Here is a 24,621-nt window from a genome sequence, read left to right as displayed (position 1 = left end):
CTCTTTTACAGAAGGTGTGTTTAGATGACAGTGCTTCACAGTCCTGCCATTATATTTTAATGGCATGAGAAAACAGCACCACTTCCTTATGTCTGGCATGAGTCATATAAAGAGGACTTGAAATGTATTCTGGGAAGAAGGAAGGATTGCAAGAAAATAAGATCACGTTACCAAGGCAAGCCCCATCATCCACGATTTTGACAGAAACACATTAAAATTGAAAAAGAAGCAATGGGAGTGATTTTCTGAGGCATTAAAATAGCTCAAAACAAAGATACAATGTAAAAAAATATGTTTTTGAGTTCTAAGGTGGAGTTTTCCTTTAAGAACACAGACAAAAAAGGGCAGTCAGTGTCAAAGCAGTTTCCAAATGGTTGTCCCAGGTTGTATGTAGCGGGCGGTGGGGTGGGACAAGTATGACTGTTCGACTTTTTGAATTTTGCGGTTTAGGGCATTCGGTCTATATGCGGTTCGATGAAGACGGGTCGATGTTTAGGTGTTCGGGTAAGTAAACGTTCGTCTTTATAATATAGACCCGACAAAATTAACATTTTGCATCCAAGACAGAAAAAAACTGTGGCATTCAGTATTAGGGCTGCAACTTCCTCAACTGTACGCATGGGATGATGTGGTCCCTTTAATGCTTTGTTCAAATCTCTTGGGTCAATACATATTCTGATTTCGTTTGAGCCTTTTTTGTGGGCTGCTACCGTGGATGACACCCATTCATTTGGTTCAGTGACAGGACAAATTGCACCTTGCTGCACCATTTTATCCAGCTGAGCTTTGACTGCATTCTGCATAGCTATTGGAACTTTTCTTGCTGGTCTGACTACTGGACTGACCTCTGGATCTAACTTCATAGAATATACAACTGGAAGTTTGCCTAACTTGTCTTCGAAAACATCAGCATACTCTGAGAAAATGGCTTCTGTAATAATAGAACTAGGATATGTGCTTATATGATGAACTTCTTTCATAAAGGAAAGCAGATTCATTCTCAAAGTGCCTCTGAGACCCAGTAAAGACTGCACAGGCCTTCAGACTACATAAAATAATAAGCTATAGCAGTCCATAACCAAATAACATGAAAGCACTACTGAGCCTTCGGTTTGAATTTCTTCATCTCCATGAGCAACAAGTTTCACGCAGCTGGCCACATTAAGTTGCTCACCAGCTCATACCCTAGCAAATATGTCTTCTGACATAACATTACACTTTGAACCAGTATCTACTTTGAGCTTGGTGGATTTACCATTGAGCTGGACAGTACAAAACAGTTTGTTCTTTGCCAGCAAATTTACTGCATCAACCTTTTCACCAATTACTGACACATCATCTATGTAGAAAGTACAGTTGCAGTGCACTATATGATCAACTTGCTTTTTTAAGTGACCTTTCTTTATAACTGTGTGAGGTTTACTTGACTTGCAAAACTTTCGAAAATGGTTCCATTTTTTACACTTGTGGCATTGCTTACCAAATGCTAAGCATTTTTATCTTTTAGACTCATGATTGGCACCACAACTGTGACAGTTAACAATAAAGCTGGATTTGGGTTTGCTGACTCACCCTTGTACTACACTGAGCATGTCCTTTTCTTAGAACTTGCTAGAAAACTACAGGATTTACCTGTGGAGCCTGCAGAGGTGGCAGGTGCCATGTGCTTAGGCCTGCTTCTGCTAGCCACATGTTGCATGCTGTCTAAATACTCATCACTTGCAAGCATACTTGTGTGCCTTTCTGTAACTTCATGGATTTGACAAATCTCAATAGCCTTGTTCAGTGTTAAATCACTGTCACAAAGCAAAATCTTTCTCACTGAAGCACTATTAATACCACACACGTCTGTCCTTTATTAACTCATCTTTTAAATCACCAAACCTACACATTTTAGCTTTGTTTCTCAGGTCAGTAATATAAGCTGCAAAAGTGTCCCCTTGCTTTTGATTTCTTGTATAAAACAAATGCCTCTCTAATGTAATATTTGTCTGGAGGTTACACATTTCCCTGAATTTGCATTTCAAACACTCGGGGTCTTCCCTTGATTCAGCCTGTACAACAATATGATAGTTTTCACCTTCTCCCTCATAAACAGCTGGTACATACACAAATGAACTCTCTTTTTCAATGCCCTTTGACCCAGCTAGGTTTAGCAAAATGAATGCTCTGGTGTGTGCATCTTTGTCAGAATAAGCTTCTTGTATAAAAATATCGTACTCTTGCTCAAATATTCTCCAATTCTGTGCAATATTATGATCAAATGCAAGTGGTGATGGTTTGCGAAATCCTTCTGCCATATTAACACATACCATTGAAGGCTTTTGCAAGTATGCATGAACACACCCATGTATACATATGCCATAAATTTATGCCAGTATTTGTAACTATGCCCAGTAGCACAACATGCCTCTGAATAAGTGAAATTTGCGAACTAAGTCTCATGGGCACAAGAATACTCTTGAAATGACTATTATAAGAAATCACCTCTTATCAGTGTAGGAAACATTTCAAAATAACTGCACTGTATGAATAAACTGGGCAGAAGAAGCTCAGAATAAAAAACATTTCAAAGTAATTGCACTTTGCAAATAAACAGTACACAGCACACTAAAACTTTCTCAAAATGGCTGTACTTTGATACATAACTCTGTACAGTGCAAGAAACACACTGTAATGGCAGAACTCTGCGAAAAGATGCACCCAGTACAAGAAACGTTTCAAAATGGCTATATTTTGACTGCACTTTACGAAATAGTTGCACTTTGCACACAATAAACTCTTTGAAATAAATGCACAGTAATAAGCACACACTGTAAGCACTTTAACACACTTCAGGATACTTTAAATAACGCTAGTCATGCCCTCAATCGCTTGAATCAATGCAAAATAGTTTATGCCAAAACACAGTACTTTGCCAAAAAACATGCAGTTACCTTGCTTTATTTATGCTTAATGTGCCCTTTTTGCCCTTTATTATAGTTGTTTTGCTCATTTAATTTCTTTTCATGCCCATTATACTTTTCTTGTGCTTGTTTTACTCTAAACATGCTCATTTTACTTTAACCATGCTCGTTTTGCAGTTCTGAGGTAATTCTGAACCTCTTAGGTGCTTTTCTGATAATTGTTTTATCAAATATCTTAATTTTAAACATCTCATTTAATTAATAAACTTTTTTCGTGCCTCCCACTTTTTTAATAATGTGTTTTGTGCCCTTGTAATGCTCCATTTTATCTTTTTAATAAATCGTTCATGCAAATTTTCATTACTTTTATTTTGTTTCTGGCCCTTTTTTTACTTTGTTCTCTTAGTTTGCCTTTACTGTTAACTCCGCACCTCGTAGCTCTGAAAAGCAGTCTCTGGAATCCCGGTTCCGACACCATGTCACTCGTCCAGTCAGGATAAAACAGACAACCATTCGTGGGTTCTGTTCATGCAGCTTTATTATCTGCAAACACATCAGGATTGAAGCTTAATAACTTTAACTTGGATAAATTTATAAACAAACTAGCTATTACACTCATACATGCTCGCACTCTGGCTGCACTCTCAAAATAACACTGAAGCTAGCACATACTTGCTACTTGTTATTTATATGCATGTGCTGTCCTTGAAACGCTTCTTAAAGGTAACACACACACTATTCTACAGGTAGGAAATCTTGATGTAGTTGTGTAGGGTGGGGAAATTGTTTCTGTGTTGATCTGTTTTCCTTCTGTCTAAACAGACAACGAAACCAATTCTGCTCTAAGACACCTTGCAATAAGATCTGGAAAACATATGCATTTTCTTTCCCTTGGACGGGGATGTTCCCTTTTGGTTCCCCATTTTCTTTTCTCTGATATCCAAAGAACTTCTGAAGATCAAGATAGATTTACCAAGGATATTTCTGGTGAGTCCCTGTTGGCACAATCAGTATTGTTTTTTTCCTTATCATCCATCTAGCCAGAGGCAATTACCAAAAACTTCCTCATGTAGTGGATTTATGGACATAGGTCAAGGGATCTGTAATTACCACAACATTAAAAATCTTCACCTGACAGTATTGATGATAGGTTTTTGATCCAATTTAGGCACATTTTTTCCCTGAGGATATGCAGCAGATGTTAAGGAATGCTAGAAAACCAGTTACTAGGAAATCATACCTGGCAAAATAGAAAAGATTTCTTAGTTGGTGCCATAAAAGAGATCAGGCACCATCCCAAGCATGGTATCCTCTAGATAGATATTCAGTACCTGTATGAATTGCTCAACTCAGGCCTAGTGTAAGGTACACCTTTCATCTATTTCTGCATGTCTGACTTTGGCTCCAGTTTTCTTCCTTATTTCAAGTTAAACAATTTTTGAAAGGGGTATTGCATATTAGACCACATATAAAATAAGTGGCACCTCCCTGAGATCTTAATTTTAATCTGGAAAAGTTATCTGGTCTCCCCTTTGATCCTGGAGCCAGATCTTCATTGAAAGTTCTGACTTGGTAGACAGTTTTGCTTAGTAATCTGACTTCAGTGAGATTGGTATTTGAATTACAGTCTCTAATATGTAAAATCCTTTTTCTGATTTTGCCCAAGGACAGGAGGAAGCTTATCACCAACCCTTCCTTTTTGCCAAAGGTTGTTTCTGAGTTTACTTTAAATCAGATCACTTATCTCCTTGTATTCTATCCTGTATCCAAAAACAGGGGAGAAGCACACTTGCATACTTTGGATGTTTGTAGACAATTAAGATTTTACTTAGGACCAAAGATTTTAAGAAATTTAATCATTTTTTTTATTTCCTTTGATGAAAAAAAGGAAAAGACAGTCAGTATATATGCAAAACATTTCCAGATGGCTGTCTCATGCAGTCCAAATTTGTTACTCTCATCATGTTATAAGCCCAGCCATAGAAGGTCAAAGCTCAATGTACCTGTGGTTACTTCTGAGGTATTTTGTAAAGAAGTGAACCCTAAGTCTTTTTTTGAGGCAGCTACTTGGTCTTCTGTACACACCCTTACTAGGCACTCCAAGCTAGACTCAGTATTCAGAGGTAGAGCAAGATTTGTAAAAGCTATTCTACAAGAGCTTTTAAACTCTGGACCCTCTTCATACACCCATTCTTCCTAAGCTATGACAATTGTCCTATATAGTTATGACTACTGCAACAGTGATCTAATGTTGAACATAGTATAGTCATGTAAATAAATTGTCATAACAATAGATGTTCTAGTAGAGTAGCTGTCTCCTGCCTTCATCCCCCCTTGCTTTTATTTTGATGCATTGCAAGGGAGTGGATATATATACTCTGACTCCAGCCTCACTTAATAAAACTTGTACCTTGCACTGCTTTACAGTCCTACATCTTATCTGCTTCATCTTTTAGTTTGCAACTTTACTGCTGTACTTCAGGAATCCATACAATCAGTAATTCTGATTTGTATTTCCTTGAAATTCTTGTTTTTCACCTCGAGATTGCTGCAACTCTTGATTTGTACTCTCTTCCTGTGTCATGCCTGGGAAAAGGCTTCATTGTCGCATGTCTTTCTTGGCTATCAGTTTTAAAAGAATGCATGCTTAATTGCACAGAAGTGATTGTGAAAGAAAAAATAAAGAAAATGTTAATTCTAAATCTAGAATAGTAACTAAATATTTTTTTTTTATAGCTTCACCTACTTCTGTTACAACATATGAGACATGCCAGACATATGAAAGACCAATTGCATTTACTTCACGGTCAAGAAAGTTATGGATTCAGTTCAAATCAAATGAAGGAAACAGTGCCAAAGGTTTTCAGGTGCCTTATGTTACTTATGATGGTAAGATTTTATGCCTTGTTTGTACTGTAAGTAGATGTGAGGTGTACACAGCTTCCTCAAGTCTTAAATCCCAATTGCAACGGCACTAACTTTTTGTTTGTTTTTAATTGTCTAATTATCCACATTCAGAAAAAGACATTTGCTTGGGTGCTAGAAAGTCTCCTCTTCAATTTTTCCCTTGGAACTAGACAAGCTTTCAACTTAAGCACTCAAGCCATTTATTTCTCAGCCTGGCACTTGCTCAAAACTTATAGCAAGCACTTATAAACCCTAACACTAGACCCTCCTGTACTGTACAGAAGGACAAGGCTCTCTATTCGACCTTACCAGCCATCCAGTAAAACAGTTCACTGTACCTATCCAGGCAAGCCCAAAGTGCAGTTTCAGGTGTACTCTCCAGTCCAACTGGTGAATCTGGGCATTTTGAGGCAATGTTACAACTGCTTCATGTACACAGACAACCCCCTCCTCCTATTATCAAACACTAATACATGTGAGTGATGCAGTTATACAGCCAAACTAGAGGCTAAGCTCTCTCAGCCCAAGACTGGATCAAACAGTCAAGAGGAGAAGGGAAATACTTGCATCACACCACCAGTCTTACATAGACCCATTAAACCAGCACCGGCAAAAAACACACAAATACATGAAAACATACTCGGAGGCTCTAAATAAAAATCTGAAAAACCAACAGAGACCTCCAAAGCAAACATCCAAGCAACCTCCACCCCCCAACACAAACCATGAAACACATACTTCACAAAACCGGTGTGCCATGCAATCACAGCCCTTAAGGCAAAATAACATACCCAACATACTAGTAATAGGTGACTCTATAGTCAGGCACACTGACATCCCATTCACTAGGCTGAATAAGGAGAAGGTTACTGTTAGCTGCCTGTCAGGTGCTGGGATCCGCCACATAACACAAGCACTTGGGTCACTCCAGAACAAGTACAAATATGACTCTGTCATTGTCCATGTTGGTGTGAATGACCTGAGCTGTACCTCCCTGGACTACATGAAGAGAGACATGGAAGAGCTCTCTGATCACGTAGCCCAGGTCGGTATGACCCTGAGTAGCATCCTGCTCTCACCAAGAATGATACCACGGTATAAAGAAAAATTTCTCGATTTCAACAATTGGCTAAGTTTTTGGTGTCATTCAAAGGGGATCCAGTGTCTGTCCATCTGGGATGACATGCTCGGCAAACCACACTGCTTCACTAGAGATGGCTTGCACCTGTCAACCTTAGGCTTTTGAATACTGGCCAAGGCTCTTGCCACCCCCATACTGCCTTTTTTAGGCAAGGCTCAAAAGACAAATCCACCACCATAAATAGTACAAGTAACAAAAAACTGAGAGTAATGCTATTCAATACCAGAAAGCTAAACCTCAAAATGCACGCACTCGAGGCACTCCTCAGTATGGAGAAAATCAATATATGTGCAGTAACAGAAACCTGGTTTAAGGCTCCAGAGAGCACCCCAGCACTACCAGGCTACAACTCATACCATATATTTCGGCCACAGAACCCAAACTGAAATACAAAAGGCAGGGGTGTATCCATATTCATCAAGGATACCCACACCTCCAGGTTAGTGGCACAGCACGATGCTTCAGAGATCATCCACGTGCAACTAACAATGGGCAAAACTGCAATTCAAATTGTAGCTTGCTACAGATCACCCACCATGTCCCAGGACCCCCATTCTGCTTTCTGGAAACACTGGGAAACATAAAGGTCCTACCAAACACCCTAATATTGGGTGATTTCAATTACCCAAACATTAACTGGGAGAACTACTCAAGTACTAACTCTCTTGCCCAACTTTTCCTAGAATTTATAAACTCAAATGCCCTGGTTCAACTGGTCAACACTCTCACCAGAGGTGACAACATATTGGACCTGGTCATAACCAACATGGGCGACCGGTGTTCCACACCAGAGGTCAACCCCTCGCTGGTTAGATCTGACCATAAACAAATCACTTTGGATATCCATATTCCGTTCCCACCCCCGGACAAGAAAACCACCGTGAAAAACTTTTCAAAAGCAAACTTCACGTTACTTAAGACTGAGGTGGAAAGCTTCAAAGCCCCCATGCTGAAGGATAATTCTGTCCAAGCTGCAAAATCCTTTACTATTGCATTCTACGGGCAGCTACAAGAATGCATGGATCGTGCCATCCCAAGCAAAACCAAGACTCACTCCTCCAAGAAAAGGAAACCAGTCTGGTGGACTCCTGCCATAAACAAGCTATACAATAGAAGGAGGAAACTAGTACAAAAAAAGAGTAAAATCCCAAGAAGGGAAGACATCCATGATCAATATCAGCAAGAAACTATGATCCCTCATAAAATCATCCAAGGCTAGCTTTGAAAGAAAAATTGCCAAGGACTCCAAAGATAACTACAAGGCATTCTTTAGCTATATCAAGAATCTAAGTGGCAATGCTCAGATCTGCTGTTAGTGCAGAATGGCACAAAATACACTGAACCGACCAATATCACCAACAGCTTGGCAGACAGGTTCAGCGCAAACTTCACCCCCCTCTCACCCCCAAAAGGTCCCATAACCATACCAGAAGAATGTAGACTCCCTGAAATCACAGACACTCAGAGACACTCAGGTTAAAACAGCCCTCTCCAAAGCCAAAAACACAGCATCATTGGGACTGGACAGTGTCCCAGGCTGCGTCCTACACAAGCTCAAAGATGAACTAACCCCTTACCTAAACACACTGTTCAAACTCAACCTGTCCACAGGCTACATACCCATAGAGTGGCGCACAGCAATGGTTATTCCGCTCCACAAAGGTGGAGCCACAACAGACCCCGGGAACTATCGCCCTATAAGCCTGACTAGCTTGGTCTGCAAGGCTGTGCAGCGCATCACCATGGAACTCATTAACAGAGACATTGGGAACCTCCAAACACTGGGCCCTACCCAGTTTGGCTTTGTTAAGGGCAGATCATGCCTCATAAACCTGGTGAATTTCTTTGAGACAGTTACCAAGGCTATAGATGAGGGAAAGGTGGTATACACAGCCTACCTAGACCTCGCTAAGGCCTTCTATACCATTCCCCAGTCTGGTATTATAGACAAGCTCACCAGCCTGAACATAAACCCCTGCATCACAAGATGGGTTGCCATCTGGCTCACGGACAGAACCCACATGGTGAGAGTTGTGGGAGCTAGGTCCGACTCTAAACTGGTTACAAGTGGTGTTCCCCAGGGCTCAGTCCTAGGACCCCTCCTGTTCGACATATACGTCTCAGAGGTACAGGCAAGCACAGGAGGACTATGGCTGACCAAGTTCACAGACGACTGCAAACTAGGGGCTATAATTGACTCTCCGACTGACACAGACATCCTCCAAAAGGGTCTCACTGAGATGGATACCTGGTGTTAAAATCGTGGCCTCAAGCTAAATGCCAAAAAGTGCATAGTCATCCCCTTTGGAAAAAACAAAGTACCCACAAATTACCACATAGGTGGTAGTCCCCTAAATACGGAAGACGTAATGAGGAATCTGGGGACCCAAGTAGATAATAATCTCACCTTTGATAATCACATTGCCAAAGTGGTTAGAAAATCCTTCTGTGTGGCCCACCTAATCACAAAAAGGTTTGCATCCAGATCAAAAGAGGTCATTGTGCCCCTCTACTCATCACTCATCAGACCCATCATAGAGTACAACGCCCCATTTGGGATATACCTTACAAGACACCTGCAACAGCTGGAAAGACCACAGAAGTACCTCACCAAAAGGATCACTGGCCTTAAGCAGAAGCCCTATGCAGCTCGACTGAAGAAACTCCAGTTGTACTCGGTTGTATACTGCCTACTCAGAGGTGATCTCTGCCTGACATACAAGGCCATGTCCAATCCAGAATTGATGGACATGCTCCATCTAAAGAAAACCTTATACCCTCGAGCCACATGCTCTAGGGATCTAAACCTCACCACAACAATAAATAGGATGTGCTGGAGGGATAGATTCCTGTCCCAGGGACTTCCCATGCTTTGGAACAAGATCCCAGTCTACATTAGGCAGATCTCCTCACTAACACTCTTCAAAAGAAGCCTTGACGAGTGGATGGGAAACAGAAAGTTTACCTCTGGGATAACTTCAGTGGCTCTGCTGGACAGAGGCACAGGGAACTAATCTAAGGGGGCAGCAAAAGCCAACACATTCTCGCTAGGCTTATAAATGCCTTTGGGCAGATAGCCTAGTACCAACCTATGAACCTAAGGCTTTCATTTAATTTCTAAGGTTAGCCAGTCATACATTATAATGTACCTTGGCTCAAACATATGAAAACTTTCAGCCAAGAGGGTTTAAAATATTCAGTATAACTTTGTAAATAAAACATAACTTTTAACAGCCATTAATGCTGAAGGAGACACTTATAAACAAGTTCATTGTTAAGGCTTGCTAGAACCAAAGCAATGAATTTTAGAATCACCCAAGCATTTGTTTTGTAGCCATTTTTAACTTTTAAAAGTGAAGACTTAAACTGAAAAGCACCGATCAGACTAGCTGTAGAATACAGTGTTCGATTCAGTATGTATTTCACATGACATCTCAATAAACTCAAAAAGCCTCTCAGTTTTCTGATAAAATGGATCTCTAGTGTTAAGAACTTCAGCATTCAAGAGAGACTGAAAGCCCTGTAGTTAAGTGCTATAGACTTCTGGGGGTGATCTTTGCTTCACTTACACCATTAGAGATTCAGTAGTCCATGACCTCCTGTGTCTTAGTGAGACAAACAGCTCAGCTAACACTAGAACCAGAGACCTGAACAGTCATCAGCAAATAAACCAAATGTAGTAGAGAAAGAGATTCATTACCCAGCTTCTTCCCCTTCTCTGGAATAAACTTACTCTGCAGGTTAAGAAATATGATTAAGTATCTTATTTTACACTAAACCTGAATGACTGGATAAGGGCTCTAGCTTAGCACGAGGGTGACACCAAGCAGGAGCACTAGAAGTTACTTAGTGGAGCTGAGCTCACAATCTAGTGATACATTCATACTGATAGCTGACAGGAATTCTGCATCATGCATAGACATGCTTCCCTGTCAGAGATAGTAATAGTGGAGCTTGGAGGGGCTGCTGATGGGGAGGGGTGCATCCAAGGGAAGAGGATAGCCTCCTCCTTCCAGGACCAGCAAGCTGGCCTAATCTCTACCACCCATCTCTGGGCAGGGAATGGTGGACATAGCAGGTTTCCTTGGCAAGAATGAACATGCTCTTTGCCTAGCCTGGGAATGCCGGGCTACCATGGGTGCTGGTATTAGAGCCATCAAGTAAGGTCCTAGGGGATGAAACAAGAACAAAAAAAATCTTTTGTAAATCCTGTCAGGTCATACTGCCTTACCCACCTCAATTTATGGATTTTTTCTATTTTACTATTATAAAAGGAAGAATCCCAAAGGAGCTGCTGTAATTTAACAAAAATGGTTAAAAGAGGCTTAAATTCTACAGAAAAGGCAAAAATTTAATGAGTACTTATTTGCAACCAGTTCATTTATCCAAATGCTAAAGGTGGAAAACAAGATCTGAGGAGAATATGTGCCAGGGGGATTATAGAAGGGCAAAGAGCTTACAGGAACTCGGTGCTTTGAGCACTAGCAAGGCCAGATCAGATCCAACAAGTGATTCAGTATCCATTAGTTGTATCAGCTGGAGTAGGATGAAAGGATCCAAACTATGATAAATCCATTTTTTTTTTTATTCCCCCCCCCATTTTAATGCATAGCTGTGCCCCAAAACTTCACTTACTTTGCATAGTTTGAAAGGCTGCTTTAAATAAAATTTGTATTTTAAATTAACCGTTTCAGTAAGTGCTTATAAATCGTGTACATATTTTTCCAGTGGTCTTTATAAAAGAGAAAAAATCAGCTTTTATCAGTTTAAATGAGACTATTGTCCAGGGAAGATGGTGAAAACTCAAGAGAAAATTAATGTAGTATATTAAAAGCATTATGATCGTGCTAGTGGTGCTGCGGTAGCGTTGTCGCCTCACAGCAAGACGTTGTTGCGTTCGATTCTCAGCTAGAGCATCTTCCGTGTGGAGGCATGCGTGAATGGGCGTGCCTTCGTTGAAGGTTGTGCGTCAAGGCTGGTAACTCGGCACGCAAAAATCCACTACTGAACATTAGCGGACTGGAGTTCTGCTGTGGCGACTCCTAAATGGGATAAGCCGAAAGACACAACATTAAAAGCATTATGATAAATTTGTTAAGTACTTTGAGAACATCACTAAGATGTAAGAAGACAGTATCTTTCAGAATATGGAACATGAGTTTGATACTCTGTAGCTGCTCAGTGGACAGAATAACTGGGCTAAGTAAACAGTTTTTATCAACCATCAAATCCATGATTTTGCTGGAGAGTATATGGTTTCCTGTCTAGTTAGCATGAAGCATGATTAAATCTTTGTGTACTTCCCCTATCTTCTGCTGCCAGTCTAAAACAGAAGCAAAACTGAAAAGGTTATACAGTGTTCTGTCTTTTTATCTTTTGTACCATACTCCTACAGTGTCACTTGATCCTACCCAGATTTACCATAATGTTGAAATTTAGAGATGTGTTTGTTTATTCATTCATTAACCGATGTAGCTGATGTTGTCATTTTCATTCGTTCCTCACCTGAAGAGTCTCAGGTCCAACCTTGGATCAGGCTTGGCTGCTTTCACTAGATTCACAGATCCAACTATCAAGCTCCTCCCTTACCCTAAATGGCCCACTGACCTAACGTACCTCAGATCTTGTTTACCTCCATATTCTTCAGATGCAGATCTCCTTTTCTTGAGCCTTAGGGTGATTTTTGTGAATTTTCCAGTTGTAAGTTTGTTTCTGTTGAATTATATTACTATATCTCTTTTCACTCTCTCCCATATTACCATATGTTTTAGAGATTCTGTCCGTCAGGTTTTTTCTTTCCTACTCTCTTATTGCTGGGAATTCCTCGAAATACCATTGTTGGCACTTTCTTTCTCTATAATTCTTTACTTTCTGCCCTTTAGAGGGTATTTCTAGTTACCATCATTGCTACTTTTTCTGTTTAAAAAATTCTCTGTTGCTATAGCGTATTTTCTTATTGTATCTGTTTTTGAAATGGCTGGTAAACTGACAGGTTTAAAAAAAATGCACTTCTTGTGGGCATAATGTCCCCAATTCTGATGCCCACAGAGAATGTGTATACTGTTTGGGCTCTGCTCATTTAGACATGGATTGTTCCATTTGAGGTGGCTTTAATGCAAAGGCTTTTACTGACAGGAAAAATAAATTAGTCCTGAAAAGGCTTCTTCCTGTTCCTTTCTAGTATCCAAAAGTCACAAAAGACTGAACACTGCTGGAGTCAAACACCTTCTGTTTATTTAAAACACCAAACACATAAAAGATGTTCATCAGATAGAGCTTCTCACATAGTCCAAACAATTTAAAATACATGTTAACCAATGAAATTCAGTTAAAATCAATGAAAACTTCATTGAGCCCAGGACTCCTATGTGCCATAAGTTCAACAATCCATTTTGATTCAGCTAGTTCAGTCAGCTGTTTAATGTCACCCCTCTTTTACTCAATCTCACATTCACTATCACTCTGAATTTAAAACCATGTAAAGGATGGGCTTCCAGGTGTCTAAATAGTGCATTGTGTATCCCCATTCCTAATAGAAGAGAGGTGCTGTAGGATCCTGACCTTAAACATACAGTTAGTCTTGCCTACATAAAAACTGGTGCAGGAATGACACTCTGCCAAATAAACCACATTAGTGGTTCTGCAGGTGGCTCTCCCTTTCAGATTGAATGTCCTTCCTGTGACCGGATGTATAAAGACACTACTTTTGTCTATATGGTTGCAGGCTTTGCAGGACCCACAAGGGAAAGTACCCTGTTTGTTTGTGGGTAAACCAGCATTATTGGTCGATCTGGTATCATTGCACAACAGTTCCTTCAAATTTCTATTCCTTTTATAACTAAAACTAGGTTTATCACCAATGATGTTTTTCAAACTCATATCACTAGTCAAGATGTTCCAATTCCCTTGAATGAGTTTACATATATCACCAACATTGCTGCCATAAGTCAACATTAGCCTAAAATCTTTATTAACCATTCTTTTGTATCCACCATCTGTGTGGGTCAATGTGTTCCTAGCCATGGTTTATACCTATCCTTCCTGTGCCTTTTGCTAACATCCACCTTTTTATTAACCACCTGTCTATTGTAACCCCTGGTGTAAAACATTCCTTCAGAGTGTCAACCTCTTGTTCAAACATGTCATCTTCCTTGCTTATTCTGGAAATCCTGGCTACTTGCCCTGCACTATGTTGGAAAAATGTGTGGATGCATGCTGTCATAGGAAAGCAGAGTGTTTTTCCAACATTCTTTTCTGTATAAACCAGAAAAGCCTTCCTGAGTCAAGCATACCCTGACATCCAGAAAATCAACCTGTGTACATGAACTGTGAACAGTAAATTTCAGAAAAGAGGTGGTAGTATGTAGGTATGATACAAAATCCGCTAAGGAACTGTCATTGCCTCTCCAAAGAATAAAAATATCATCTACAAAGCATATACAGTATGATATAGTCTTTCCACATCAAGTTGTTCAACACCTTGTTTCTTTCCCAATAAGATAGAACAAGGTTTGCATGCCTTGTTCCAATCCAAAAAGATATTGTTCTCCAACACCAGACTAAGCAAACCCACTATGGCTTCTATCTAGTTCAAGCAACAACTCTGAAGCGGCATTTATGCCATATCCATTTCCTATAACAGTAAACAAACTCTGTATGTCCATGGTTACCATAAGTAACCTATCATCAAAAGCACCTGTATAAGCCCCTAAAGACTTCAAAAATGACCTGTGTCTTTTAAAACATTATCCAATTTACTTAAATAGGGTCTCAACCAAATGGAGATGTTTCGTCACCCACCCCTTCCTGACACTATAGGTCTGAGGGGTGGGTCAGTCTCTGACTTGTGTATTTTGGAAGAGCTTTAAATACAGGTGTCACTGGTTTATCTATCCATAGAAATTTAAATAGATCTTCACCTATCAGATTACTGTGCAGAAACTGATGTAAACTATCTATCACTCCTTTCACACCCAAAGGGTTTATCGGAATATATGTGTTGTCATCCTGTAGTAACTCACTACTACAGCACATTCTAATGGTTAGGTCTGCATTGTTACCAAGATTATATAATGCTTTCCTTTGTGTAGATGTTAGATTATAAAACTTACTATGTGTCTCCATCTGAAAATATCGTATCAGATCTTGTATGCATTAATAAATAAATTCATAGCTGGTGAAAAAGGGACAAAACTGCTTGGCTGTCTTAACGCATGAACACTCACTTCATTCACTCCAAAAATCTGTTTCAATGCTAAATTACGACAAAAGACCATTAGGTCCATTATAACTTCATTATATACACAAGACTTACTGGGCACAAATGTCAGTCCTTTATTTAAAACAAACTGTTCATCCTCAGATAAACTGTAAGATGAAAGATTAAAAATAATACCAATATTGTGCGTATCAGTCAATGTTGCAACCTCCTGATCTTGTTGTATGACCTGTCCGATTCCAGCCTCCTTTTTACATTAAACAGCTGACTGAACTAGCTGAATCAAAATGGATTGTTGAACTTATGGCACATAGGAGTCCTGGGCTCAATGAATTTTCATTGATTTTTAACTGAATTTCATTGGTTAACATGTATTTTAAATTGTTTGGACTATGTGAGAAGCTCTATCTGATGAAGGGCAGAGGCCCGAAAGTGCTCATCTTTTATGTGTTTGGTGTTTTAAATAAACAGAAGGTGTTTGACTCCAGCAGTGTTCAGTCTTTTGTGACTTTTGGATTTTCGATTTCACTTCATCTGACTGAACTTTGGTGAGGCACTGAACATTGTTTGTGACCTGTTCCTTTCTAGTGACTGGGGCTCAAACCCCCTCAAAGAGATCTGAAAAGGGGAAGAGTGATTCAACCCCAAGCATAAAGACCCTAAAAAAAGGTCCCTGGACCATTCTACGTCATCGGCTCAGTCCTCTGAGCCTCATGCCAAGATCTCAAAAAATCAGATTCATCAACTTTGGATCCTACTTCATTGAAATAGAGGTCACCTTGGATCTGATCACCTAGGTTTTTTCAAGGGCTGCTCTCTCCTCAACTCCACTTTCTGTTTCTTCAAACAACCCATAGGAAACATTCCAGGCCACCTTCAAACAGCTCCTCTCTTAGGTCCTCCAGCAGCTTGTCTGAAGCAGAGGTGAGTAGGATGATGAGGAAGTTCCTCAGAGCTCAGATCTAGATGGTGGTAATCCCATCTCCATCTCCCATTGGAAGTGAGCCTGCCCTCCTCTGAAATTATATCTTCTTCTCCAATTTGTCCTGTGGTTTTGTAGCCCTCGAATCCAAGATTCTGAGGGTGTCTTCATCAGATCTGAAGACATGTGGTTCTTCTAATCTGACCATGTTCCTGAGTCACCTATCTCCAGTGCTTTCAGAGCAGGAAGACTCTCAGATCCAAAGTGTCAGTGGCAGCTCCAGGGTGTTGGAGTCTCCTCCAAAGTTATCGGAGTCATACTTGCCCCTAGCTGCTTCAACACTTGATGACGCTGGTCCGACTCCTTCTCAGCCTCTTAGTGCAAACATTTGGACAAAGCCTAAAATAATGGTGGACAAAGGCCCTAAAATAGTTACAGATTTTAAATATAGCTGTTAAAAACTTGGAAAGTTGTAAGACTAACAGGATTTGTGGTAGCATTCATTTTCTAAAAGAGATGAATTCTGAGACTGAGAAGTATGTCTTTATTTAATGACTTCAGTCCTCAGTAATTTGCCAGAAAATTACAAATTTTAGGAAGAAAAAAACAAAATTATGAGCCAAAAGTCTGGACATTCCAGGAAAATCTGGACAGATGAGAGGTATATGTTCAGGGCTCATCGGCATAAGGATGTTCAGCTCTGGAGTTGCATGCTTTTGTTTGCCCTAGGTCTTCCACCTTTGAGGTAGTGGAGAGGGATTTCAATCTGACTAGAGAAAGGGCAACCTTGCCTCCCTTGAATCCTGCATCTCTTCCACCACCAGGTTTGAGTTCTGAGCCTCTCACCTCTATTCTACTGGGACAGCCTACCCAGTAGAGCTTCCGATCAGCCCATAGGGACTTCCCTGCCAGTTCCAATACCTCACTAGACCAGAACACTGATGAGGTTCCCTAGGAAGAGGAAGTATAAGAGGAGACACCTGGATTCTCCTCAGGAATCTCTCAGTGAAGACACTGATTTTGATGAAGGCCGAAGAGTCCCCTGGATCTCCACCTGAGGATATTTCCTTTGAAGAAGTACTGGAAACTTTTAAGCAAAAAGCTGGATAGTCTTCTGAATCCCCTTCCCAGGAGGAGTCATTTCAAGAGGCCTTCGAGTCTGGCCCAGCTACATTTTGGGTGATCTCTCCCTCTGATGAGCTAATAGATCTTGTCTCACACTGTGTATGGAAGGAACCGGGTACTATAGAACCAATTCCCACATGACCAGATACATTTTAGCCCCCCAGAAAGACAGAGCACACTGGAGTAAAAGGGTCCCAGTAAATGCTATGGTTGTAGCAGCAGCCACCAAAAAAGAGCTCGCATAGCAGAGCAGTTCTGTCCATCCCCCTAACAAGGAGTTTAGGGCCTTGGACAGATTTAGAAAGTACTTCTGTACCTCAGTGATCTTTGCCATGAGGTCATTGACTTATTTAGCACATCTTACCAAGTAGCAAGGAGATTTGATAAAGGAGCTTTCCAAATCTCTTTATGGGTCCATGTCCATGGAAAACCAGAATAATGTTTCTTCACCACTTAACTTCTGAAAAGATCACACAATAAAGGAGAATCTCATTTGAAGAAGAAGAACCAAGAGTCACTGTGTGGTTTTTATGGTTGTACAGGAGAATCTTTTGCAGCATTTTGAAAAATAAAAATCTCTTAATATCTATGTTAAGCTTGGAGCTTGACCTGCTGGTTCGCTTAGCTTAAAGTTATTCGGACACACGTCTAAATCCTGTAACTATGAAAAATAATGTTGCTTCAGAGAAAATGCAGCACATGTCCTAACCTGCAGTGACATCTTTTGTTTTTGTATATAGTCTTCATCCTCTGACATGGGAGTGGGGGTTGTGCACCTTCCCATATCCTTTTCCTTTTATAATCTTGGTCTTAGTCTATATTCCCCTTGTTTGCATCTACAGCCTTGCTTTTCTGTGGATCACATTTGCGATCCTCAGAATACCAACATGCATCAGTGAGCTATTCATCTTGATTGAGATGAGATTTGTTGTGATTTCAGTCTTCATGGATTTAAGAGAATGGGACAGAGGCTTCAATGTAAATGGAGATGGACTGTCCTTTGGGATGTTACACTCATGTTTGATGAACAGGCTCTATATCAAGCAGAGCTCTCTAATAAAGAGGAAACTTTCTTGCCTGAGAAGACTTGTTCTGCAATCAGTCAATTTGCCACAATCTTTATTATTATCAGCAAGTTGTTTATTTCATCCTCTCTGATCCTATTGTATATTCACTGAATGCGTGTGAATTTGCAGTTGGAATCTTTCTGCTAAGCCTGTGTCTATAAGTTCATCTTCCCCTACCCTGTCAAGCTCTTGGGATCTATTTAGCAGTGTGTGTGTTAACTTAATTTTTGGCATACTGGCCTCAATTTTGGATTCCCTATTACTATAAATTCATATCTCTGGTTTTGAGGATCTTCCCTGTCACCTGACTTTGAATCCTTGCCCAGCCCAACAAGTTATTAGATTGTTAGTACAAGATTATTTATCAGAGGTCTCTTCTTTACATATCAGGGTCTTTCTGTCAAATTTAAAGAAGGGATTGGTGACCAATATTTTGAGGACAACCATTCTTGGTCCAGATGGTCTTGATATTTACCAACCTATCTTAAACCTACTGTTATAGATAAGGTTATTGATGAGGTTGTTTATACACAGGTTAATTCCATTTAAAGGAAAATATGTCCAGGGATCTCTTCCACTCCGTATTTCAGACCAGGCATAACATTTACACTGCCCTCACTAGAGTCATTAATGATCCTGTAATGGTGAGAGATCAATGTTTTGTTCCATTTTAGAGAATGGGTGACCTGTACATTGCCACTCTGATTAGAGAATGAACATTCTCGAGTAAAGTGTTAATGTACAGGTAATGCCCACTGAAAAATGAGTCTGATACTTCACAGCAAGCATATTAAGGTGCTATGAAGTTCAGACTGTAAGGAAGCTAACGATTGCTGTTATTTTACAGTCACTAAGCAGCGCTTTTGCCGTTTAGTGAGTGTAAACTTAAAAGAAACATTTAGAAAAAGAAAGTGTGTGTGTGTGTGTGTGTGTGTGTGTGTGTGTGTGTGTGTGTGTGTGTGTGTGTGTGTGTGTGTGAGAGAGAGAGAGAGAGACTGAGTGAGAGCAACTGGCCAGTGACAGCAGCAGTTAAGAGATATACATACCTCTCAACCTGTTATCCCAAGAAATCTGAAAAAAGCCTAAACTAAAGGGGGGACCATACCTCTCAACTGTCCAGATTTTTACAGAATGTCTGGATTTTGAGTATCAGATTGTTCCTCATAAAATTTGAGGTTTTTTGGCAAATTGTGTAGGACTGAAGTCACTAAATGGTTACATATATTTGGGGTTTAGATGTCTTATTCTTTAGAAAATGGATGCTAATACAAAACTTGAATTTGTAGAAACTTTCTAAGTTTATAAGTGCAATATTTAAAATCTGCCCCTAATTTTAGGTATTTTTCCCCCATTAGTTTGTCCAAATTTTTTGAGCTTAGAAGTTGAGAGGTATGGGTGTACAAATGTAAAAAAAATAGGAACAGATTTTAAACATTACTAATTCAAAATCTGAAAGTTGCTAGAATAGTTTTTGCATGCATTTTCTGAAGGAGACACTGTCTGAAACTTGCATTTTTGTCATTATTTAGTGACTTTAATCCACAATGAATGCAAATAAACCACAAATTTTATAAGTAAGGTACCAAAAAATTGAGGTAAATATCTGGACATTTTCTGAAAATCTTACATTTTGCGTGTAAAATACTTCCACCAACACTATTTAAATATGTTATATCAAGTTTGAAACATTAGGCGTATGAACTATTTTACATCAAAATTCATACAAAATAATAATGATATAATAAAAAGTAAATAAGTGAAACAGCAGTTTTACACGCAACCCATTCTTTATGTGGAATAATGCCTAACAGAGTGTGTGCTACTGTGTAAATAATGCCCTTCCAGTGATGTAGAAGCCTTCCACCTGCAGCACTGGGCCTCAGAACACACGTGGGTGTGCATTATTTACACAGTAACACACACCTGTTGGGCATTATTGCTTGCTTAGTCCTATGTGAGGTCTTTTTAGTATTTGACATGGTTGATCTTAGCATCTTTTTAGAATTCCTTCACACTTGGTGCAGAATCTCTAGGAGTGTCCTGTGTCAGTTTGTCTTCCTCCTCCCTGGACTGAAACTGAAGGTTGTATCAGAGGTTCTTTTCTGTATCTCTATACCCTCTTTCCATGGGAGTATCACATGGTTTAATTTTGAGTTCAGTATTGTCCTCCATATGTACTTTTCTTGTAGGAGATCCTTTTCAAGGGGGGGATGTTTGATTTCATTGCTCTGCAGACAATGTTCACTTTTACCACTGTATTTCCTCAGGGGCATACAATTCTTATCAATTCCCTTGTTGATGATATGGAATACATCTAGTTGTGGATGACTTATAATTGCCATTTGATGAACACATCTAAAAAAGCAAAAGTATTGTGCACGCCATCTTGTGGAACTCGGACTGTCCAGCCCTTAACCCTTGTTTTATATATGGGGGAAGAATATGCTTTAATTTGATAGTAAAGTGAGAGACATTGGTGTTCACCTAATTAAAAGACTGACTCATAAGTATGAGTTGTAAGCTGTATTTCAGATATCATGCTAAAATCTAAGAAATGTAAGCTGGATCAAACATTTATCAGAATCAGATTTATTGGCCAAGTATGTACGCATACAAGGAATTTGGCTCTCCAAGCATGAATTACATAAACGGCATACATACATACAACTATTAAGAACAACACAAACGACATACATGCAACTATTAAGAGCAAGACAGAAAAGAAAATATACATATGCATATACATATACATACAAGGTGCAAAGTGCAACTCAGTGCAAGAAAGAAACAAGTATTAAAAATATGTAAACAATACTGCAGAATCCTCTGTGGCTTGGAAAAAGAATACCCCAATTTAATAAGCTTAGTTAACCATTTATGAACTTCATGGCCTGTAGAAAAAAAAAACTGTTGTTATATCTGCTTGTTTTGCTGCATATTCATCTATAACATCTGGCTGATGGTAATAGTTCCAAAAGATGGTGGCCTGGATGAGTCCATCTGAGGACCTAAATGTGCTTGTACTTAGCTTGGCTTCCTTTTGGTCTTGAGTACTATGACTTGCTAACTGGGGCCTTTTAAATCAGAACTAGACAACTTGTAAATGGTCCAGAATTCTACTGCCCTGCTACTAATGGGTACACCATTTTACTATCATATGGTGCTGGTTTTGCAGAATTTTTGTTTAATATAATTCACAAAGTTTTGTCCCTGGTGTGTTCATCTTGTATAACCTGGTTTATGCTTATCTGAAGGAGCTTGTGGTTCCATGCAGTCTGTCTACACACTGTTGATCAACCTAGGTTATCACATCACTTGATGATGCAACATTTTGGGGTTTTATGTGACACCTTTATTGAATTATCACTTAAGGCACAGGCAAACATACAGTACTTAAATGAAAACAAACCATGTTAACATGTTCACAGTTCATAGGAGGTTACTAGGCTGTTGGCCCTGAGGTCCTTATAAGCCTAGCCAAGAGTTTAGCCCATGTTTAGACAAGTCAGCACCCAAAGCCCCTGTCCAGCATTGAAACAGGTGGAATCCCAAGGATGTATTTTCTGTTATCCAGGTTGCGCTTAAAAAGGGATAATGAAGTACTCTGCTTGATGTGGAGAGGGAGTCTATTCCACAGATGGGGGAGTCTCTGGGACACAAATCTGTCCCGCCAAGTCCTATTTATATCGCAGACCAGGTTGAGGTCGCATGTATGGTTTGCTCGAGTGGAGCTTGACTTGCTGTTATGCAGCAGTCCCATCAAGGTGGGGTCTGAGATTGCTTTATATGCCAAACAGAGGTCACCCCTGAGGAGTCTGTATGAAACTGAGTAGAGGGATAGGGCTTTTAGCCTATCTGTGTAGGGTAGATGTTTGAGGCCCTGGATTCTCCTGATGAGGAACCTCTGTGGTCTTCCAGCTGCTGCATGTGCTTTGCGAGGTACATGCCAAAGGGGGTGTTGTACTCAATAATTGGCCTTATAAAGGAACAATACAGGGATGTTATGACCTCTTTGTCCCTGGATGAGATACCCTTACTTATGAGGTGGGCCATGTAGAAAGCTTTCCATACAATGGAAGTAACATGGTGGTCAAAAGTCAGGTTGTTATCAACCTGAGTGCACAAATTCCTCACTACTGATTTATACTTAGGACATTGTTATTAATGTGATAATATGTGGGCATGTTATTCTCCCCAAAGGGGATGATGCATTTTTTAGCATTCAGCTTGAGGCCATGTTTCTGGCACCAGTCATTTGTTTAGGTGAGACCCTCTTGGAGGACATCCACATCACTTGGGGAATTGCTGACTGTGCCCAGCTTGCAGTCCGTTGCAAACTTGATCAGCCATAGTTTGACCTGCACCTCAGAGAAGTATATCCCAAATAACAGAGACCCCAAGACTGATCCCTGGGGTACGCCGCTCATTACAGATCAACTGCTTGAACAGTTGCTTGTGCTGAGATTAGAACCACTACTTCTCTAGTTACTTGTACTGTAGTGCTACATAGTTACTGCAGGCACCACAGAGCTTATAGAGCTAAAGAGTGTCCAAAGGTACTTCTAAGGTGAATGACATCAGCAGGCCAAGTTCATAGCTGATTACTAGGCCAGCTTTCCTAACAGGCCATTTTAATCCTCACCAATTTTCTTTCCAAAGGTGAGAATCAAATCCCTGTACCTTGTGCTTATGAGTCAAGTACATTAACCATTATACCAAGCCCCAATCTGTTACAAACATTATATATCACATGCATTATTTAATACATTTATCACAATTAAACAATACATAAATTACTCAATTCACTACTTCAAATACAGTTGGTTTAGACATTGATTTCCATTTTGAAGAAATTGACATTTCCGCAGCCACAAAAATTAAACTTAATAGAGCTTTACTATGTCTAGGCAGTACAGATCCTGTATCCTAGCTTAAACAAATAATTTCTTAGATGTAACCCATTTGCTTAGACAATATTTTTTCCTAGCACTTGGAAGCGCCTATGATCAGAGCAGTACCCCAAGGCTCTTTCTTGTATGTATCTTTTACCAGTACCACCAAACCAGTTTAGACATGTGTCAAAATAGCTTTAAGTTAATCGAACCAGCAGGTCAAGCTTCAAGCATAGCACAGATCTTAAGAGATTTTTATTTTTCAAAAAGTTGCAAAAGATTATCCTGTACAATCATAGCAATGACAGGGTTGACTCTTGGTTCTTCTTCAAATCAGATTCTGCTTTATTGTGTAATGTTTTCAGAAGTTAGATGAACTCACTTTTTTACACTGAGGAATTAAGAATGCAAGCTTACATTAACCCAACTGATGTCCATTACCATAAGGGTGTCTGCAAAAATCTCTCCTAACCAGTTAACATGGATAAATCAATCTGTAAAAACTACAAGAAAAAACTGACCAGGCTAGGGTTTTCACTGTGTGCTTCATTAAAAAACTCTTGTACTAGAGGCTCATGGGATATATACAAATGAACCCATTATGGGCATCCTGTGTTTAAGATATGCAGATCTCACATACTGTGTCGTGTTATTAGACCTCTGAGGGTGTAAAAGTTTGAACTGGAGATCATGGTCAGAAAATTCATATTTGTATAAAAATAAAGAAATAAAAAGACCTAACTTCTAACTATGGGAAGACATTAAGTGACTGTCTTTAGGAGTGATAAACAAAATTTCTATGAATAATTAGGTAAAACAATCCCTTTTGCTCTCAGTAGTAGGCCTGATGTTGAAGCTTCCTTAGATTTAGTACACTGGTTATGGATATGTGAGAGTTCAGTCCAGGGGCTCTGCTGACATTGAGCCTAGTCTGCCATTCAGGTTCTTGCTTCTCCAAGTAATCATCGGTTGGTCCTTGGAACTCCTCTTTTTTGATCCTATCCAGGATGTAAAAGAGAAACTTATGTCCATGGGATTCCCTGAGGTTATTTCTGACAGAGTACTCTGTAGACGTTTTTAAATTCTGTCAACTCATTACAGTCTCAAAACATGTGATCTGATGTTGTCAATTTTCTTTCATTCCTCAACAGTTTGGTTCAGATCTGACTTGGCCATTTTTTACAGCTTGTGGCCACTGGAAAACTCTCAAGCTCCACCTTTACCTATAATGCTCTATTCCCTAACATACCCCAGATCTCGTTTACCGCTTTTGTGTTCAGATGTGGCTGCTGTGAGCTCTCAAACTTAGTGTTCAAAAACAGAGATAAGATATTATTTTATTATTTTTTTATCTTATTACCCTTTCTTATAGCTGTTATATTTCCTCCCTATCTACACACTAGTGTAATGCTTTCTTACCATTGTTGGTAAGCTTTCACTTCT

The 24,621-nt window shown here is 39.7% G+C and overlaps 1 protein-coding gene across 1 annotated transcript in view; it reads left to right on the top strand.

Annotated features, from left to right (window-relative positions):
• SCUBE1 (signal peptide, CUB domain and EGF like domain containing 1) overlaps nucleotides 1-24,621 on the top strand; it is a 4,299,807-nt gene that overhangs the window by 4,157,939 nt on the left and 117,247 nt on the right. The window contains exon 21 of the mRNA XM_044087300.1: nucleotides 5,643-5,795. Within this exon, the coding sequence (XP_043943235.1) occupies nucleotides 5,643-5,795 (153 nt within the window). The remainder of the gene's footprint in view (nucleotides 1-5,642; nucleotides 5,796-24,621) is intronic.

The sequence above is a fragment of the Protopterus annectens genome, chromosome 11.part0 (assembly GCF_019279795.1).
Source record: "Protopterus annectens isolate FY-2018-M chromosome 11.part0, PAN1.0, whole genome shotgun sequence".
Classification (NCBI taxonomy): Eukaryota; Metazoa; Chordata; order Ceratodontiformes; family Protopteridae; genus Protopterus; species Protopterus annectens.
The sequence above is the reverse complement of the archived record's forward strand: the minus strand, read 5'-3'. Positions and strand labels throughout refer to the sequence as shown.